The sequence below is a fragment of the Odocoileus virginianus genome, chromosome 6 (assembly GCF_023699985.2).
Source record: "Odocoileus virginianus isolate 20LAN1187 ecotype Illinois chromosome 6, Ovbor_1.2, whole genome shotgun sequence".
NCBI classification, from domain to species: Eukaryota; Metazoa; Chordata; class Mammalia; order Artiodactyla; family Cervidae; genus Odocoileus; species Odocoileus virginianus.
In genome coordinates, this window is record NC_069679.1 from 16202403 (window position 1) to 16223064 (window position 20662).

Consider the following 20662-nt stretch of genomic DNA (forward strand, 5'->3'; position numbering starts at 1 on the left):
TTCCCTTTCTAGCCTCCTCAATCACATCTGCTGGTTTCAAAGTCTTCACAACTGAGGATCCTCACCAAACAGCACAGGATACTTAGCTGACTCCAGAGCCCAAGGTAATTCAGGAACAGAGCAGCCAATGGAGCAGGAGAGAGTGTGGTGTTCAGGTGGTACAGTTCAGTTCAGTTCAGTTGCTCCGTCGTGTCTGACTCTGTGACCCCATGGACTGCAGCATGCCAGGCCTCCATGTCCATCTTCAACTCCCATAGTTTACGCAAACTTATGTCTGTTGAGTTGGTGATACCATCCAACCATCTTATCCTCTGTCGTCCCCTTCTCCTCCTGCCTTCAATCTTTCCCAGCATCAGGGTCTTTTCAAATGAGTCAGTTCTTCGCAGCAGGTGGCCAAAGTATTGGAGTTTCGGCTTCAGCATCAGTCCTTTCCAATGAATATTCAGGACTGATTTGCTTTAGGATGGACTGGTTGGATCTCCTTGCAGTCCAAGGGATTCTCAAGAGTACATCATGACTTTATTCATCATGACTTTATTCATTTTCTGCATGTAAAAGTCATTTTTACAAAGCCCTAGTCCTGGGGAGGGGCTATTCCTTCCCTGCTGGCCCCAACACCCCTTGAGAACAAGGTGATTCTATTCATTGGAAATGATGGTGCCTTCATGAAGGATGGGTGACGTTTTCTCTTGGCTGATGCTCTGGAGTGCAAGGTCTCACTGTACACTCTGCAGCCTTATACTGCCTCTATTTCTCCACATCCCAACCCCCATCACCTTTAGAGTCCACAATAGTGCTTGACTTGTGCCAAGTTCTGAGAGGCAATTTTATAGCTGAGCCTACGAACCACCCACCACTCCTCTAGAATTCTCCGGATCCTCTGAAGGCTTGTTTAGTCACTCTCACTTAGTATACATTTCTCTTCTATTTTGTTTGGTGGTAGGTTGTTTGCTAAATCTTGTCACTGTTTCATTTATTTATTTTTATTGTTGTTTAGTTTTGTGTTAGATCTCTCTCTCCAACAAGAATAATCAAAGCTAACATCCTTTCTCAAAGTGCCAGGCTTTGTTCAAGTGCTTTACATGAATTAACTCATTGAATTTTTATAGTAATCTTTGGACATTAGTGTTGTTATCCCTATTTTACAGAAAACTGAAAATCAGAAGAAAGGTTAAGTAACATTCCCAAGGTTACACAGCTGGCTAATGGTGAGGTCTCAGTTTGGAACCTTGCCAGTCTGATGCCAGAGCAACACAAAATATATAGTCTCTAGAAAATAGGCTTCCTGAAGTCAGACATACTTGAATTCCTTACAGGAAGAACATAGAGCTAAGTTTATGGAAGATGGTCAATAAAGTTTGGTAAGTAATTGTTTCATAATTTAGAATTTTTTAAGATCCCTAAGAGACCAAATTGTGTATATTTCTTTTCTATTTTCCATTGCTGCTCAAGTAATGCTTCCTAACTGACTAATCAGCCAAGTTGAGGAGAACTTCTCTATGACAGAATTCCACTGACGAAGCCAGACTTCCTCGGTGAGAGCAATCTTCAGAAGGCTGTCCTTAGGGCAGAATTAAACCAGTGAGAGCCCCTGGGTGTTCCACTTCTTTCTGGTGGCCCTCTCTTTCCACGTCGCAGAGCACTGAAGAAATATGGAAGGGGCCAACCTGAGCCGAGGGACTGAGTTTGAGCTTTTGGGGCTCACCAGGGACCCCTGGCTCCAGAAGCTGCTCTTCGTGGTGTTCCTGGGCATGTACACTATCACACTGCTGGGAAATCTAATCATGTTTCTTCTGATCCATGTAAGTGCCACGCTGCACACACCCATGTACTCCCTCCTGAAGAGCCTCTCCTTCTTGGATTTCTGCTACTCCTCCACAGTTGTCCCCCAGACTCTGGTGAACTTCTTGGCCAAGAGGAAGGTGATCACCTATCTAGGCTGCGTGGTTCAGATGTTTTTCTATGCGGGTTTTGCCACCAGTGAATGTTACCTCATTGCTGCCATGGCCTATGACCGCTATGCGGCTGTCTGTAACCCCCTGCTCTACCCAATTGCCATGTCTCCTACGGTCTGTGCCTCTCTGATTGTGGGATCCTATGGTGCAGGATTTCTTAATTCTCTGATCCACACAAGCTGTATCTTTAGTCTGAAATTCTGTGGTACTCACGTGGTCACTCACTTCTTCTGTGATGGACCACCCATCCTGTCTCTGTCTTGTGTGGACACCTCACTGTGTGAAATCTTGCTCTTCATTTTTGCTGGTTTCAACCTTTTGAGCTGTACCCTCACCATCTTGGTCTCCTACCTCTTAATTCTCATCACCATCCTGAGAATGAACTCAGCTCAGGGCAGGTTCAAGGCCTTTTCCACCTGTGCTTCTCACTTCACTGCTGTGTGCCTCTTCTATGGCACAACACTTTTCATGTACCTGCGCCCCAGATCCAGCTACTCCCTGACCCAAGACCGCACAGTTGCTGTGGTCTACACAGTGGTGATCCCACTGCTCAACCCCCTTATCTACTCTTTGAGAAACAAGGATGTGAAAGAAGCTTTAAGAAAGGTTTGGGAAAGAAAAATAATGGAATGATCTTCTCAATTCATCACCATATATCTTGAGAAAGCTGAGGGAACTTTATCCCATGTTCAGCTCTGTTTATAGGAGGCACTCTCTGGTTTTCAGGGGCTTCTGCATCTACTGCCACAGAAAGAACTGATTGTGTCATAGAGACTAAAAAGAAGTAAGGAATGTCTGCTAGTTGCATAATTGGACCCACTGGAAATATTTAGGCATGCCTTTATTCAGATGCTTCTTTCATGTTTCCATGTGTGTGCATATTTTTTTTTATTACAACCGACATTTATATTCTTCACAATGAAGTTCTCCCCTTAAATAACCTGTACTGCTTGAGGGAAAGCCTTCCTTATTTATAATTGCCTGTTTGTAAAAAAACTGACTCCTTGACTTTAGCATTTTTTAATTGCCTAATTATTTGAGTAATACGGTAACAATTTCAGAAGCTCAGATGATATTCTATTGTCTTTATTGACTTTCTTCCTGGACAAGTAACTACTTAGTTGCTTCCAAACTGGGTGAACTTGGGCAAGTTACTTAGTTTTTCTGAGCCACAGATATCTCATCTTTTAATTGGTGTGAGTTTTAAGTATTCAGTTAGATATTACAGGTAAATCATTCAGTACATGATAGGCATTCCTGGACTTCCCTGGTGGCCCAGTGGTTAAGTCTCCATGCTTCCACTGCAGGGTGCACAAGTTTGATCCCTGATCGAGAAACTAAGACCCTGTATGTCTCATGCCCCACCTTTTCCTTTCTGTCAGCTCCTGTGCATGCTCAGTTGCTTCAATTGTATCTGATTCTTTGTGATTCCATGGGCTGTAGCCTGCTAGACTCCTCTGCCCATGGGATTTTCCCGGCAAGAATACCGGAGTATTCTTGTATTACCATGTCCTCCTCTAGGGGGTCTTCCCTACCCAAGGATGGAGCCTATAGCTCCTGAATTGGCAGGTGAATTCTTTACCACTGAGTCAGCAAGGAAGCCCTTTTTTTTCCAATAGTGTGGAATAATTTAAATAAGATAGGAATATTTGTTCTTTAAAAATGATACCTGCTCTGCTGTAAAACCACCTGAGACTGATGTGTCTTTAAAAGGTAGACCTTTAATTATACTTACAATTTTTTATGTAGTTATTTATTTCATTTTAGGTTTTTCCCTGCTTATTGGGTCAATTTCATCATTTATATTTTGCTCAAAAACTATTTCCTTCTTCTAGATTTTCAAATTCATTGCCACGAGTTGTACATAATATTTTCTTATAAATTTTGTATTTGTTCTTTAGGTCAACAACATCTCCACTTACTCTTCTAAATCTCTCCAGAGAGTTTGTTCCATTTTTTAGGACAATCCAAAAAAAGATCCTCTACCATAAAATGAGAAAAGGATTAAGTGGTCTGTAAGGATCTTCTGAACAACAACACTCCATGAGATAAACATTTGAAGAAAGGCAATGTTGAGGAAGGATTAAACATATATACTGCCTAATTCTAATCTAGCTCTGTCACTCACTAGCAATGTAAATTTGGGGAAGTTCTTTTATCTCTCTCTGTTAAGTATGTTTCATTTGGAAAATAGGGATAACAGTAAAATCTATTTTATGTATAAAAGTGTTGTGAAAATTAAATTACCTAATACTTACACTTGTGAAATTTAAATGATACAATATCTAAAACAGTGTCTGACCCATAGTAACTCTTTCATAAATTTGTATTAGCTGCTCACTTCTTTTGTGTGTTTCTGTGGTTATATTGCCTTACACATTCTTCATATATTTGTTTATTTTCCTTAATAACACTTAGCAGAGGATTTTTATCAACCTTTGAAAACATTCTGTTTTGCGGCTTTCTTATTTCTACAATTTATCAGTTTCCCATTTTATTAATGTCAGATTGTTCTTTATTAATTCCTTCTTTCTCTTCATTTATTTTGTTTTTCTTTTGTCAAGTGATTGTTTTTAAACACTGAAAATCTACAAGAGAATATTTTAAACATAGTCATGTCTATTTATTACATAATGATTAAAAATAAAATGCAGTCACTCACTATCCAGCTAAAGAGGCAATATTACTAATCCACTAGAAATTGTTCTTGCTTTACCTTCCAGGAAGTGCTTAGTCATAGGTCATATCTTTTTTAGATTTTGGTATGCTGAAAACTGGAACATAGGTAAGATGTCTGGAGTACAGTAGGTATATTGAGTCAGAAGGTGACCTTGAGCCTGGAAGTTCTATGCAAAGGATGACCTAGCAGGAAGACAGAGGAGTTTGGGTCCCTGGGGACAGTATGAACCCATAATCTCTACTTCTGAGCTTCCTTTATATAAAAGAAAACAGACCCCATCTTATAGATTTGGGATGTTATGTTATATGTGACTAAGCATAATTTACACTGCCATTGACATAGGAGAGCAGAGAAAATAGGTAATGTCATGATATAAACAAAATTTTGATTTTTTTCCAAAGATGGGAGATACTATAACATATTTTATAGAGGAAGAAATTGATGGTATAGAAGAGAGAGGATATAGTTATAGGAGCAAAGCCTGTGAATAAGGAAAAGGGATTGAAATCTAGCACACAGATGAGGGGACTGGCCTTAAATATTAATGAGAATAGTTCATCCACTGTCACAGGAGAGAAGACAGACAGGTATAGGCCTAGGTAGTTCAGTAGCTTGGTGAAAAAGTTAAAGTAGTTTTCAATTGCATTTCTCTATTTTCTCAGTGAAATATGAAGTGAGTTATAAAATTAATTCTTGTTCATCTATAAAATGGGGATAATAGTGTTTGCTTTCAAGAGTAGGCCACATATAGTATATAGGACATGGCTAAGTTTGCTATACGGTACTGAAATCTCTGGCTCAGTCTCCGTGGGGTCTCTGGATCTTGGTGTGCACAAGGTTTGTTTGAGTCCTACGAGGGTCTCTGGTGGGTGTGGGGTTTGATTCTAAATGCGACTTCACCCCTCCTACCATCTTGCTGGGGCTTCTCCTTTGCCCTTGGACGTGGGGTATCTTTTTTGATGGGATTCAACATTCTCCTGTCGATGGTTGTTCAGCAGCGAGTTGTAATTTTGGAGTTCTCGCAGAAGAAGATGAGCGCACGTCCTTCTACTCCATCATCTTGCTGCCAAAAACTTTTTCACCAAGCTACTAAAACACCTAAGCCTATACCTGTCTGCTTTCTCTCCTGTGACAATGGATGAACTATTCTCATTAACATTTAAGGCCAATCCCCTCATCTGGGTGCTAGATTCCAATCCCTTTTCCTTATTCACAGGCTTTGCTCCTACAGTTATACCCTCTCTCTTCTGCACCATCAATTTCTTCCACTATACAAATATGTTATAGTATCTCTCATCTCAGAGGAACCAGAGATCAAATTGCCAACATCCACTGGATCACTGAAAAAGCAAGAGAGTTCCAGAAAAACATCTACTTCTGCTTTATTGACTACATCAAAGTCTTTGACTGTGTGGATCACAACAAACTGTGGAAAATTATTAAAGAGATGGGAATACCAGACCACCTGACCTGGCTCCTGAAAAATCTGTATGCAGGTCAAGAATGTAAGTGTTTTTATGACAATGTTTATGGTATGGCTCTTTAGCAGACTCAAAGTCTGTGGTGATCACTTTCATTTCTCCAATTTTTCTCTTCATGCTAAACAACTACTAGACCAGCATTTTCCAATGTATAGTTAGTGGATATATATAAAAACTCCTGAGCCCCATCCCCTAAAAAATTAACCTGCATTTTAATTTGTACTTTTAATTAACTTACCAAGGGACTCCCACGCACCCTAATGTTTTAGAACCATCACACCAAACTCGAGGAACCATGCCACTCTTATCCACCAGTGTAACCCCTACACCTGGCATAATAATTCAGTAATTATTGAATGAAAGAATGAATAAATTATGGCAATCAGTCATGATTATTCCTTCAGAAACCAGAGAACATTTATCCTTAGGGCAACGGTTCTCAAGCTTCTTGGTTTCAGGATCCCAAACAGCTGAACCTTAGAAAATCCCAGGTATATTCCCTACTATGTATAAAATCAATGAGAACCTACTGTATAGCACAGGGAAGTCTACTCAATGCTCTGTGGTGACCTAAATGGGAAGGAAATCTTTAGAAGAGTGGATATATGTGTAACTGATTCACTTTGCTGCACAGGAGACTGTCAGGGAATGTTTGACGGGAGGATTCCTATGTGCTGTCTCTCATGAGTCCTTTGTCCCTCTTCAAGCAAAACAGCACGCTGCTCCCAGGGACTGAGGTCATTGTGTGAGGCAGGCTTGGGTCTCCTTTAGTAAACATTCTCTTTAGGACAAAATGCTTAGTCTCGTTCCCCTTTCTTGAGATATGGATTGTCTCTTGACCTTGTGACTAACATTACTCCTTGTTCCCTTGGGAACCGTTGCTGTTGTTTGGTTTGCTGATCTCTATCATTCCCGAAAGAAGTTTCTCGTACTGCAGCCGGTATATACTCATAGAAAAATCATTAAAGCACCTTTGTTCATTAGAGCTTAGGTCCCCGGGTCTTTTTTTGTCTCTCTCTCTCTCTCTCTCTCTCTCTCTTTTTCTGGCTGACTTTCTGGAGCGTGGAGACCCGTCGTGCTCACTTTTCTGCCCGGGCTTCTAAGACCCCCTCGAGAGGGCGCCTGGTACCTTGGTGAGTGATGCAAGCCCTGTGTCAAGGACAATATTGGTCCTCTGTGTAAACCAAGAGGATATCAGCCTCTTTCTCTCTCTCACTTTCTTATCGTCGACTCCATACCACCAGGTTCCGGTCCATTAAAGGACCCCAACAAATGGCGCCCGAACAGGGACACTGGTATATGTGGTATATCGGGTGGAGTGACTCATGGACCTATTGAGGTCTGTAAAGTACTAAGGCTTGGGTTAAAAGGCTGGCCAGCCCCATTATTTTTCTACTTTACTTCACCACTTCTTTACATTTCAGGGCAGGACTTCTGGTTTCACACCAATGAATAGAGGCTTGCCTTCAAACAGTAGTTGAACATAATCCTTAGTTTCCTCATAAATGCAGTTTTGACTTATAAATTTGGCTCCGGGTCAAAGAAAATGTTAAATGAGCAGCCAAACAAGGAAAAACTATTCCAATTGATCTCTAGCCCCTATGCGCTCTTATTAAGGCTGTAATTCTGCCATTTAAAGGTATATTCTAGCCCTTCCAATATTCAGCAACAGACAAAACACTTATTATAAACATATAAATTAAATGATTAAACTTTACAAAAGGCTCAATTAAAACATTACAAAATATCTCAAAATTTCAAAATTTTGACCTTGCTAGCCCTGCCCTGGCTGTTCCAAATGCTTCTCCTCTGCCAACAGTCGCAACACCAAAAGTCTCTCTTTGTTGGAACCTAATGAAAAGTTATTAATTTTTAAGCTAGACTAGATGCTGCTATTTCCCATACTGTAATTGGAGAAGAAACCAAAAAACAGCTAGAGAAATTACTTGCTTATGAAAATACAAATCAGTGGAGAAGGAAATGGCAACCCACTGCAGTATTCTTGCCTGGAGAATCCCAGGGACAGAGGAGCCTGGTGGGCTGCCATCTCTGGGGTCACACAGAATTGGACATGACTGAAGCGACTTAGCAGCAGCAGCAGTAGCAATATACCATTTGATCAATCTAGTCAGGGCTGTAGTTTTTCTAGTAGTCACGTATGGATGTGAGTTGGACGGTAAAGAAGGCTGAGTGCCGAAGAATTGATGCTTTTGAACTGTGGTATTGGGGAAGATTCTTGAGAATCCCTTGGACTTCAAGGAGATCAAACCAGCCAGCCAATCCTAAAGGAAATCAGTCCTGAATATTCATTGGAAGGACTGATGCTGAAGCTGAAACTCCAAAACTTTGGCCACATGATGCAAAGAACTGACTGATTTGAAAAGACCCTGATGGTGGGAAAGATTGAAGGCAGCAGGAGAAGGGGATGACAGAGGATGAGATGGTTGGATGGCATCACAGACTCTATGGATATGAGTTTGAGCAAGCTCTGGGATATGGTGATGGACAGGGAGGCCTGGCGTGTTGAAGTCCGTAGGATGGCAAAGTCAGATACGACTGAGCAACTGAACTGAACTGAGTGTGCCATCATTTTAAATTTCAAAGTTCATCCATAGTTATTTTTAGCTAGAAAAGTTAACTAACTCTGTAATAATGAAAATAATAGTGTTTCAATTTAATTACCAAATATGATTTACATGGTTTTCACCGTAATTCATGCTGTATGCATAAAATACTCAAATAAGCACAAAACAATGTTACCTGGTGTACAGAAAAAGATCACTGAAATTAATCAGTCTATTTATACCTTATAGATTGGTGATGTGTTAACATGTAAAGTTGGAAGCAATGTGCTTGCTTCATATGTGAAGTATAGTAAAATCTTAGGTGATACAGCAATTAAAGTAAAATATAGTCCTACCAGAACAATAAAGTTGTTTTTAGCAGAAAAAAAAAAAGAAAATACAAATCAGAAATGTCAAAGAGCTATAGCTGCAATTTGTGAGACTAGGATTATTATTGATTATTTGAAAGCTTGTCGAAATCTAGGATCAGAAACTCAAAAGATGCAAATGCTGGTTGAGGCAATGGCTGCTACCTTTAGAAAGAGAAATGAAGGATGCTTTACATGTGGAGATAAAAATCGTTTAAAAAGGGACTGCCCTAAGAAGGCTAATAAAATACCAAAAATTTGCCCTTGCTGCCGTAGAGGAATGCACTGGGCCAAAAGTTGTAAATTTAAATTTGATATTGATGGAAAACCTATTCCAGGAAACTCCAAACAGGGGACTCCCCAGGTCCCCTACAACAAAAACCAGGGGCAAATTCTATCTTTTCCTTCAAACCCTCAACATCCGGCAGTGCTGCCGTCGATATACCAGCCCTAAATGATTTTTTTCCTTTACCCTCAAGCAGTCCCTACTAGAGTGCCTACCGGACTTTTTAGACCCCTGCCCCCACAGACTTTTGGTCTTTTGCTTGGCCGATCTAGTCTGACTTCTAAAAAAATTACTGTTCACCCTGGAATAATTGATTCAGATTATAAAGGAGAGATTCAAATTCTGATGTCATCTCAGATTCTATGGCAATTCAAAAAGGGGGACAAAATTGCTCAATTACTTCTTTTACCTTACATTTCTATTAATTCCTCTAATAATGTACAGACAGGTGGGTTTGACAGTACAGATCAAAAACAATCTTTATAGACATCATTAGTATCTGAGTATGCCCGACCAAATATAAATATCAAAATTAATGGTAAAAGATTTTCTGGTCTCCTTGACACTGGATCTGATATTACTGTTATTTCCAAACATTTATGGCCCAAATCCTGGCCTGTACAAAAGATCTCTTGCCAAATTGCAAGAATTTCTCAAACTAAAGTACAAGAAGTTTATCAAAGTGTTCAAATATACTCATGTGAGGGACCAGAAGGCCAACCTGCAACATTAAAACCTTATGTGATAAATGTACCCTTTAATCTAATAGGAAGGGACTTACTTATGCAATGGCAAACTCAGATATACATTCCACATTTTTCCTAGGGGCCACTGCTCATTTTACAAACAAAACAGTTATTAAAATAACTGAGAAAATTTATGAGCCTATTTAGACAAAGCAATGGCCCCTTACGAAAGAAAAATTACAAGCTACTAAAGAACTTATAAACACACAATTAAAATGGAAACATATTGAAGAATCTTGCTCTTTTTGGAACTCTCCTATTTTTGTTATACAAAGGAAACATAACAAATGGTGTCTCTTAACAGAGTTTAGAAAAGTTAATTCTTTTATGAAACCTATGGGTGCATTGTAACCAGAGATCCCATTACTATTCCTCAAAATTGGCACATTATTATTACTGATTCACAAGATTGATTTTTTAATATGCCTTTACACCCTTTAGACCGGGAGAGACTAACTTTCTCTCTCCCTTATCCTAATCATATCGGGCCTCATAAAAGATTTCAGTAGACTATGTTACCTCAAGGTATGCTTAAAAGTCCTGCTACTGCTGCTGCTAAGTCACTTCAGTCGTGTCCTACTCTATGCGACCCCATAGATGTCAGCCCACCAGGCTCCCCTATCCCTGAGATTCTCCAGACAAGAGTACTGAAATAGGGTTCCATTGCCGTCTCCATAATAGTCCTAGCATTTGTCAAAATTTTGTAGCCAAGGCTTTACGTCCTATGTGACAAAAATTCCATCATGCGTATATCATTAATAATATACTATAACTACAAAAAGGAGAAAGGATCTTTTTGACACTGAATGGCTATGATATTCTTTAGACTCCAGTGAAAACTGATGAAATAAAATCTTTATTGAAATTGCAAAACCGGTTCTTATTGCACGTGTAGTAAAGGAAAGGTTAACTTGTTAAAATTTTTTTTTTTTTTTTTTCGGAACTCCAGTTCTGCCTGGGAAACAAAAATAGGCCTAAGAAAAAACCTTAAGTTAACTCTTATCATGTCCTTGGGATACGCAGCCCACTCTATCTAGGACTCCAGCAATGAGCAAATTGGTGGAGCTCAAAATAAATAAATAAACAAAAAGATATTTTAAATTTCATAAGGGGAACTATGTCTATGTATCTAAAATTATCTATGTCTCAATGTATGTTTTTGTTTTTAGATAGTGTGGAGTTAATGGGCTCTATTTGGATTCAGCTTTACATAAACTGAAGGGTGTTCAATGTTGGGTATAATGTTTGTTTAAATATAAATGTGATTTCAATATAATTATTTGTTAATCTAGTAGGGACATGTCTTGAGTCATCAACATTATATAATACTTTTGTTATGCCTTGGTTTGGGGTAAGATACGATTGTCAAAAAAAGGTAACTCTTTATATATATATATATATATATATATATATAAATTTATAGGTGAGATGAAAACTTTTAGATAAGCTCTATTAAAAAGAATTGTATTTTTGATAAAATGATCTATTCTCTATAATCTGGAGGTCTCTTGGGATTAGAGTGACTTAGGTTGCTGGAGTTGTGCTGAACTAAGTAGTAGAAATTTGTTGGATGGCTGGGTCATTTCCAAATGAATTAGGATTTTAAAGCATTAATTGCTGAACATTGGCTTACTCTTACAAGGGGATTTTCTTGCAGAAGAGCTAAAGAGATTTTGAGCTCTTAATGAATATAAGTATATATTTGGACTGGAATGGACGTATGTACAATATAATATGATTTGATAAATATGTTCAATGATCTATAAAATGCTAACATACAAGATATTTCATGGTTGCTATAGAAAAGTAAAATATATGCTTTTAATAGTAAGATATAAGAAATGGCAAATAAAATGATAAATACAAAAATATTTTTTTAATTGTTAAAACATTTATTATAGAATAAAGTGGTATTTACATAAGCTTTACTAGACTAGTTTTTCATTGTCGTTCTAGCTACAGCAAATGTTCTTTCTCCAAATTAAACCAAATTGGAAACAAGAGAAAAATTCTGGGAAAACAATATTTAACAGAATTAACTTTGGTCAGCAGATACATTCAGACTGCAAATATATTGGAAAATGCAGTTGAAATGCTTAGGTGGATCACAATGAAAACCACAAAGTATGATGTGTTTATTTGAAATAAACATTGCATTTGTTTATTGTGCCATCATACTTTGTTTTGGCCTTTTAACTTTTAAAGATATTTAGTGCTGGAATTTTAAAAAGGCTTATGACAAATAAAGGAAAATTTTATGACAAATTGATGTAACTCATTGTCCTAAACTTTCTTCCTCTTCCTTCTTACATGTCTCGATCAATACAAATTCTTCTTTTCTAGGGGCAACACCTCTCTAAGGTAAGACTACACAACATGTTATAACCCACCTATCAGCTTACTTCACGATAATGAGAACACCTAATTCTATAAAAACAGACAGTGACTCTGCCTATATTTCTAAGCAGTTCAAACAATTTTTACATTCATTCTCTATTAAACAGATTGCAGACATTCCTTACAGTCCACAAACACAAGACATGATTAGACAAACACATTACACACTGTAACTACAAATAAAAAATTAAATAAGAGAAAATACACAAGAACACTTTTTTTTTCCATTTATTTTTATTAGTTGGAGGCTAATTACTTTACATCATTACAGTAGTTTTTGTCATACATTGAAATGAATTAGCCATGGATTTACATGTATTCCCCATCCCAGTCCCCCCTCCCACCTCCTTCTCCACCCAATCCCTCTGGGTCTTCCCAGTGCACCAGGCCCAAGCACTTGTCTCATGTACCCAACCTGGGCTGGTGATCTGTTTCACCCCAGATAATATACATGTTTCAATGCTGTTCTCTTGAGACATCCCACCCTCGCCTTCTCCCAGAGTCCACAAGTCTGTTCTATACATCTGAGTCTCTTTTTCGGTTTTGCATATAGGGTTATCGTTACCATCTTTCTAAAGTCCATATATATGTGTTAGTATACTGTAATGGTCTTTATCTTTCTGGCTTACTTCACTCTGTATAATGGGCTCCAGTTTCATCCATCTCATTAGAACTGATTCAAATGAATTCTTTTTAATGGCTGAGTAATATTCCATGGTGTATATGTACCACAGCTTCCTCATCCATTCGTCTGCTGATGGGCATCTGGGTTGCTTCCATGTCCTGGCTATTATAAACAGTGCTGCGATGAACATTGGGGTGCACGTGTCTCTTTCAGATCTGGTTTCCTTGGTGTGTATGCCCAGAAGTGGGATTGCTGGGTCATATGGCAGTTCTATTTCCAGCTTTTTAAGAAATCTTCACACTGTTTTCCATAGTGGCTGTACTAATTTGCATTCCCACCAACAGTGTAAGAGGGTTCCCTTTTCTCCACACCCTCTCCAGCATTTATTGCTTGTAGACTTCTGGATAGCAGCCATCCTGATTGGCGTGTAATGGTACCTCATTGTTGTTTTGATTTGCATTTCTCTGATAATGAGTGATGTTGAGCATCTTTTCATGTGTTTGTTAGCCATCTGTATGTCTTCCTTGGAGAAATGTCTGTTGAGTTCTTTGGCCCATTTTTTGATTGGGTCATTTATTTTTCTGGAGTTGAGCTGGAGGAGTTGCTTGTATATTTTTTAGATTAATCCTTTGTCTGTTGCTTCGTTTGCTATTATTTTCTCCCAATCTGAGGGCTGTCTTTTCACCTTGCTTATAGTTTCCTTTGTTGTGCAAAAGCTTTTCAGTTTCATTAGGTCCCATTTGTTTATTTTTGCTTTTGTTTCTAAAATTCTGGGATGTGGGTCATAGAGGATCCTGCTGTGATTTATGTCGGAGAGTGTTTTGCCTATGTTCTCCTCTAGGAGTTTTATAGTTTCTGGTCTTACATTTAGATCTTTAATCCATTTTGAGTTTATTTTTGTGTATGGTGTTAGAAAGTACTCTAGTTTCATTCTTTTACAGGTGGTTGACCAGTTTTCCCAGCACCACTTGTTAAAGAGGTTATCTTTTTTCCATTGTATATCCTTGCCTCCTTTGTCGAAGATAAGGTGACCATAGGTTTGTGGATTTATCTCTGGGCTTTCTATTCTGTTCCATTGATCTATATGTCTGTCTTTGTGCCAGTACCATACTGTCTTGACACAAGAACACTTTTGTCTTCCTTGTCCAGAACAAACTTTACTAGATTCTGGTGTAATGTAGTCTTTAAGCCTATAACTATTGTTGGTGTGACTTTATTTCTGTTCCCAATGTGTAGGATTCTTAAAGCAGGGCGAAAACGGCATAAAAAAAAGACACCATTTCCCGAATGGATTATTTGTTCCTAAGAATATCAGAAATGTGGAATGTTTGCCTTCTTTTCAGGTCTGTCTTAGAAGTGTAGTCATCCTCTTTAACACACTGAACAATGAGATTCAACAGTTGCTAAGCTACATTTCTTTTTCAAAGACAAGGTCAAATATATTTGGATGTGAACAACATTTCATTTGTCAAGTTGTTCTGCATCACCTTTTCAATAATTTCACTCAGGAAAAAATATTTGAATGGTTACTCCTAATCCTTTGCCCCAAATAACACAAACCACAGCCAAATACCAGTCCCAAACAGATTTCTGAATGATTTTTTTTCTTTTGGACTGAAATATTTCCTAAGAATGTTTTCATCATTATCGCTTTGCTCTCTTTTTGTAACTATTGTTAATATAGCCTTATTTGTTTTAAAGTTTTTAAACTTACCACAAAGAGATGTTTTGACAAAAGCAAAAAACAAAAAAACAAACAAACAAAAAAGAAAGTTTTGAAACATTATAGGACACCTTTCCTTTGCCCATTTGATATCAAGATGGGTTAACTAATCAATGGAAATCTAAGAAACTAATCTTACAGGGAAAGGATATGCTTCTATTTCTCCAGATGGATCCAACGAGCTCACATGACTTCCTCTTCAGAAGATTCAACCTAAGGGGGCCCCCAGCATTCAGACTAGAGATGAAACAGCAAAAAACCCAGGAAGAAAGAATTCCAATATAAGCCATGGCGACATTAAAAATCTCCAAAAAACGCCGCACTCTACGTCATTGACCTTATGATCTCCCTACTTGGGGACAGATAAAAACCCTTACTAATTAAACTGAAAACCTGATTTCTCAACAGGGAATGCCTTGGAATCCTAAAAATATTTTTCTTCGCTATGCTTGCTTTGCTTGCTTTTGCTTCCCCCGCTCAGGCTGACTTGATTGATCACACTTACTGGGCTTATATACCTAACCCCCCCCTTTTTTATTGTAGGTTGTAAAATGGACAGATATAAGACCAATCATATCCACTAATGAGTCAACACATATGCCTCCTCCTTAGAACTTGGAGGGGCCCTCTCATCCTGAAGAAAAAGAAAAACTAATTAATATCTTTCTAGGTTATGAAATCCTTCCTTTGTGTATGGGCACAACAAAATTATGCATAAACGTTAGCCGACAAACTTAGGCCTTCCCCTGCCTCCAAAAGAGGACTTTCTGATGCTTCTTAGATTACTTACTGCCCTTTCTTTGTCCATGAATCATGTTTATACTACTAAAACTTTAGGAAAAGAATTAAAGAAAAAACAAAGAACATTATGCAAAGGGTTTACTAATAAGAACTTTAAATATATTCCTGTTCATTGGGACAAATGTCAGGCTAAACCAGGAAAATTAATGTTTATAGCTAATCATGCAATTGTCAATTGGGGACCCCATAATATGTGGTTATTGAACTGCTCAGATGATATTAACAATACTATGTATGATTATATTACTCAAGCAACATGGAAGATTACTAATACTACAATGGAACATTGTAGTATGACATTACTACATTACCATGACATTACCATGACAGAGGACTTCTTGGCTAGCTTGATGATGGAATGGCCCCCACCTCGTTCTTGAATCATCCTTGATAAACAGATCGAGCCTAAACAATGGGACATCTGAAAACTTGCTGCAAACACCGAAGAACTTGGGACTTGGACCAGACATTCCACAGGGACCAATCATAGCTATAGCAATGATTTCTTTCACTATAATCAATCATATTTTATACAAGCCTATGTTCCACTTCCTTTTGTTGTAGCTATAGGAAATTTACAATTCAATAAGACTTTACATTCTGTAACTTGCATAAATTGTAAATTATATACTTGTCTTAACTCCTCTATTTCCTTAAAAAGTGACTCCCTTTTGATTCTTAGATCTCGACATAATCTATGGTTACCAATAAATCTCCAATGGCCCTGGGAAGAAGGTCCCAAGGTTAGACTTGCTTCCCAGTTATTTACTAAATTGCTCTAGCGATGTAAACAATTCATTGGATGGCTGATTTTTGGCATTATAGGGTTAATAACTATTTGCACCATTGCTGCCATCACTAGCGTTACTTTACAAACCTCAATTCAAACACATAATTTTATCCAAAATTGGACTAAAGATGCTCATATTATGTGGGCCACTCAGGCTCAAATAGATGAGGATATTCAAAAAGAAATACAAGAACTGAGAAGGCCATCAAATGGGTCGGAGATCAATGAACAAATGTCCAAAAACAGATGATGCTAAAATGTGATTGAAATTCTACTCAATTTCCTGTTACTCCTGTTCATTTCTATAATAGTGGCTACAACTGGAAACAAATCAAGTTTCATTTTTAAAACATATATGATAATGCCTTTCTGAATGTACAGTTATTACAAAAAAAATATGTAAAACCTTTTCTAATAATCTGCCCTCTTCCACTAGTATGGGAACTTTAGCTATACAATTGGCTGATCAATTATCTGGGCTAGACCCACATAAGATGGTTTCAAAGCCTTACTCATAGCATTGGGTCTAGAGCTATAATTTTGGTGATTGTCTTAACAATTATATTTGTCTACTGTTGCCTTCATGCAAAGATTGTCAAAACTGTGTAAACTCTGATGGTCAGAACTCTTCTTACAAATATTATAAATAAATAAGGGGGAATTGTCAGGGAATGTTTGACAGGAGGATTCCTATGTGCTGTCTCTCATGAGTCCTTTGTCCCTCTTCAAGCAGAACAGCACGCTGCTCCCAGGGACTGAGGTCATTGTGTGAGGCAGGCTTGGGTCTCCTTTAGTAAACATTCTCTTTAGGACAAAATGCTTAGTCTCGTTTCCCTTTCTTGAGATATGGATTGTCTCCTGACCTTGTGACTAACATTACCCCTTGTTCCCTTGGTAACGGTTGCTGTACGTTTGGTTTTCTGATCTCTATCATTCCCGAAAGAAGTTTCTTGTACCACAGCCTATATATACTCATAGGAAAATCATTAAAGTACCTTTGCTTCATCAAGCTTAGGTCCCCGGGTTTTTTTTCTCTCTCTCTCTCTCTCTCTCTCTCTCTTTTTCTGGCTGACTTTCTGGAGCGTGGAGACCCATCGTGCTCACTTTTCTGCCCGGGCTTCTAAGACCCCCTCGAGAGGGTGCCTGGTACCTTGGTGAGTGATGCAAGCCCTGTGTCAAGGACAATATTGGTCCTTTGTGTAAACCAAGGGATATCAGCCTCCTTCTCTCTTTCACTTTCTTATTGTCGACTCCGTACCACCAAGTTCCGGTCCATTAAAGGACCCCAACAGGAGACACCTAACACAACATTGTAAAGCAGCTATATGCCAATAACAGTTGATAAAAAGAAAACCCCAGAAAACACAAGACTATACAAATTCATTGTCTATTAGCCATTAAAGTGATGATGTCATTACACTTCCTGTAGCCTCTGGAAATTTCCTCTGTGTACTCGTAAACACATGAGAATGAAAGAAGAAAAAAAATCTTAGTATTATTTTGAAAATAGTTTTGAAACCCTGGACTTCCCAGAAGGACTACCCTTTGGGAATCACAGCTGGAGGGAATGTTCTGGTCATAGAGGCAGTGTTACTGGGGTTAAGGTGCATGGACTCTAGAGCAAGGACTCCTGGATAGGAGTCAACTCTTCACTGACTAGCTGCTGTGTGACATTAACTTTTCTGGGCTTTATTTTCCTTAACTGTAAAACAAGGATGTTAGTGCCTGCTTTTTAGGGATGTTGTAAGGATTAATTGAATTAAGACACTAGAAGTGCTTAAGATAGGGTGAAGCACAGAGAAGCATGACAAAGGTACATATAAATACTATTTTAGAAATGAAGATGTCATCATCATTATTATAAATGCTACATGACTGCACATATCTGTTATTTTCTCTGGTCCCTTCTGAAAGTTTTTTCATGAACACAAACCATATTTACAACCCATATGTCCTTACAACCCAGTTGGCAGCTGTAGTCAGAGATAACAGTTTTGGAAAATAGTTTTCTAGTTTTTCCCGAGTTCTTTTTTAATTCCCTAGCAGTATTTCTAACAGTCAATTGCAAAAGGAACTTCTGTACCTCAGTATGATTCTGTTGCATCCTTATCCCCTTTTTTTTTTTGCTTGCCTTACCCTTTTTGAAAGGTACTTCTCCCCTATAGTAACATCTTTGACTCAGTTAGCTATGAAACAGATTTTTTTCTTTCTAAATACATGTTTACTTGTTTCTCTGAATGTTCTCTTCCATTATCATTTTAGTAGCTTCCAGATTCCTTGGTGCTATTTACCTTTAAAACCCTATCAATTTTTCCCCAACTAAAGGTTTCGTTTAACAAGTAAAAAGAGTTTTTGGCTCAGTATGAGAAAAACTTTTTTTTCCCCACTTCCAAGTTGATTTAATTTTCTCTTTTCAGTTGATTGGGAAATGGCATACTTTTTTAAATTTTATTTTTTAAATTGAGGCAACATTGATTTGTAACATATTAGTTTCATGTGTATAACATTATAATTTCACTTTTAAATACACAATAGTGTGCTTTCCAACAAAAGTCTAGCTTCCACCCATTACTATACAGTTGATCTCCTTTACTTATTTCACCTTCCCTCTCAACCTCCTTCCTGTCTAGAGCCAATCTGTTCTCCATGTCTATGTGTTTTGTTTGTTCATTTATTTGTTTATATTTTACATTCCACATGAGTGAAATCGTATGATATTTGTCTTTCTCCATCTGTCTTATTTCACTTAGCATAATACCCTCAAGATCCATCCAGGTTGTCACAAATGGCAAGATTTCACCTTTTTATGACTGAATGGTGTATATATATATATATATATATATATATGAATTATATACTGTATATATATACATATATGTATGTGTGTGTGTGTGTGTGTGTGACATCTTGATCCATTCATCCACTGATAAAATCATAGGTTGTTTCTGTATCTTGGTTATTGTAAATAATGTTGCAATGAACATAGAGGTGTGTATATCTTTTCAAATTAGTGTTTTTGTTTGCTTTGAATACTCAGGAGGGGAATACCTGAATTGTATAGTAGATCTATTCTTAATTTTTTGAAGAATCTCCATTATGGGTACACAAATTTACAGTCCCACCAATAGTGTATGAGAATTCCCTTTCCTCTACATCCTCTCCAACATTTGCTATTTATTGTATTTTTGATAATAGCCATTCTAATAAGTGTGAGGTGATAACTTACTGTTGTTTTGATTTGTATTTCCCTAATAATTAGTGGTGTTGAACATATTTTCATTTGTCTGTTGGCCATCTCCATGTCTTCTTTGGGAAAATGTCTATTCATAGCCTCTGCCCATTTTTCAATTGCATTTTTTTTTTTGTTTTTGTTGAGTTGTATGTGTTATTTATATATTTTGAATGTTAACCCCTAATTGGTATATATATATATATATGATATTGCAAATGTCTTCTTCCATCCAATAGATTTGTCTTTGTTTTGTTGGTGGTTTCCTTTGCTGGGCAAAAGCTTTTAGTTTGACGTAGTCCCATTTATTTATCTATTTATTTTTTGGTCACACCATGTTGCTTGCGGGATCTTAATGCCCTGACCAGAGACTGAAATCAAATCTTCAACAATGAAAGCATGGAGTCCTAACCACTAGACCACCAGGGAATTCCCACCCATTTGTTTATTTTTGAGGTTATTTCCCTTGCCTGAGAAAACATATGCAAAATGATATTACTAAGAGCAATATTAAAGAGCATGTTGTCTATTGCCTATGTTTTCTTCCAGGAATTTTATGATTTCAGGTCTTTAAGTTTTTCTTTTTTTTTTTTAATCGATTTTGAGTTGATTTTGTGTATGGTGTAAGATGGTGGTCTAGCTTTATTCTTTTTTTTTTTTATCCATACTTTTTATTTTATTTATTTATTTATTTTTTAAATTTTTATTAGTTGGAGGCTAATTACTTTACATCATTACAGTAGTTTTTGTTATACATTGAAATGAATTAGCCATGGATTTACATGTACTCCCCATCCCAGTCCCCCCTCCCACCAGCTTCATTCTTTTTTATGTGACTGTGCAGTTTTCTCAACACCATTTATTGAAAGAGATTTGCTGTTCTCCATTGTATGGTCTTGACTTATTTGTCACAAATTGAAATAATAAATTAGTTATCCATAAATTTGTGGGTTGGTTTCTGGGCTCTCAATTCTATTTAATTGATCTGTATGTCTGATTTTCTGCCAATACCATGCT

At 37.6% G+C, this 20662-nt stretch overlaps 1 protein-coding gene across 1 annotated transcript; it reads left to right on the top strand.

Annotated features, from left to right (window-relative positions):
- Positions 1 to 1637: 1637 nt before the first annotated feature.
- On the top strand, positions 1638 to 2588 carry OR5AU1 (olfactory receptor family 5 subfamily AU member 1). The gene has a single exon (XM_020893356.2). It carries the CDS (start codon positions 1653 to 1655, stop codon positions 2586 to 2588), a length of 936 nt encoding a protein of 311 aa, XP_020749015.2. The 5' UTR covers positions 1638 to 1652.
- The last annotated feature ends 18074 nt before the right edge of the window (positions 2589 to 20662 follow it).

What these genes read in the sequence shown, in the direction of transcription:
- OR5AU1 (XM_020893356.2), top strand. Translation starts at nt 1,653, where the DNA reads ATGGAAGGGGCCAACCTGAGCCGAGGGACTGAGTTTGAGCTTTTGGGG.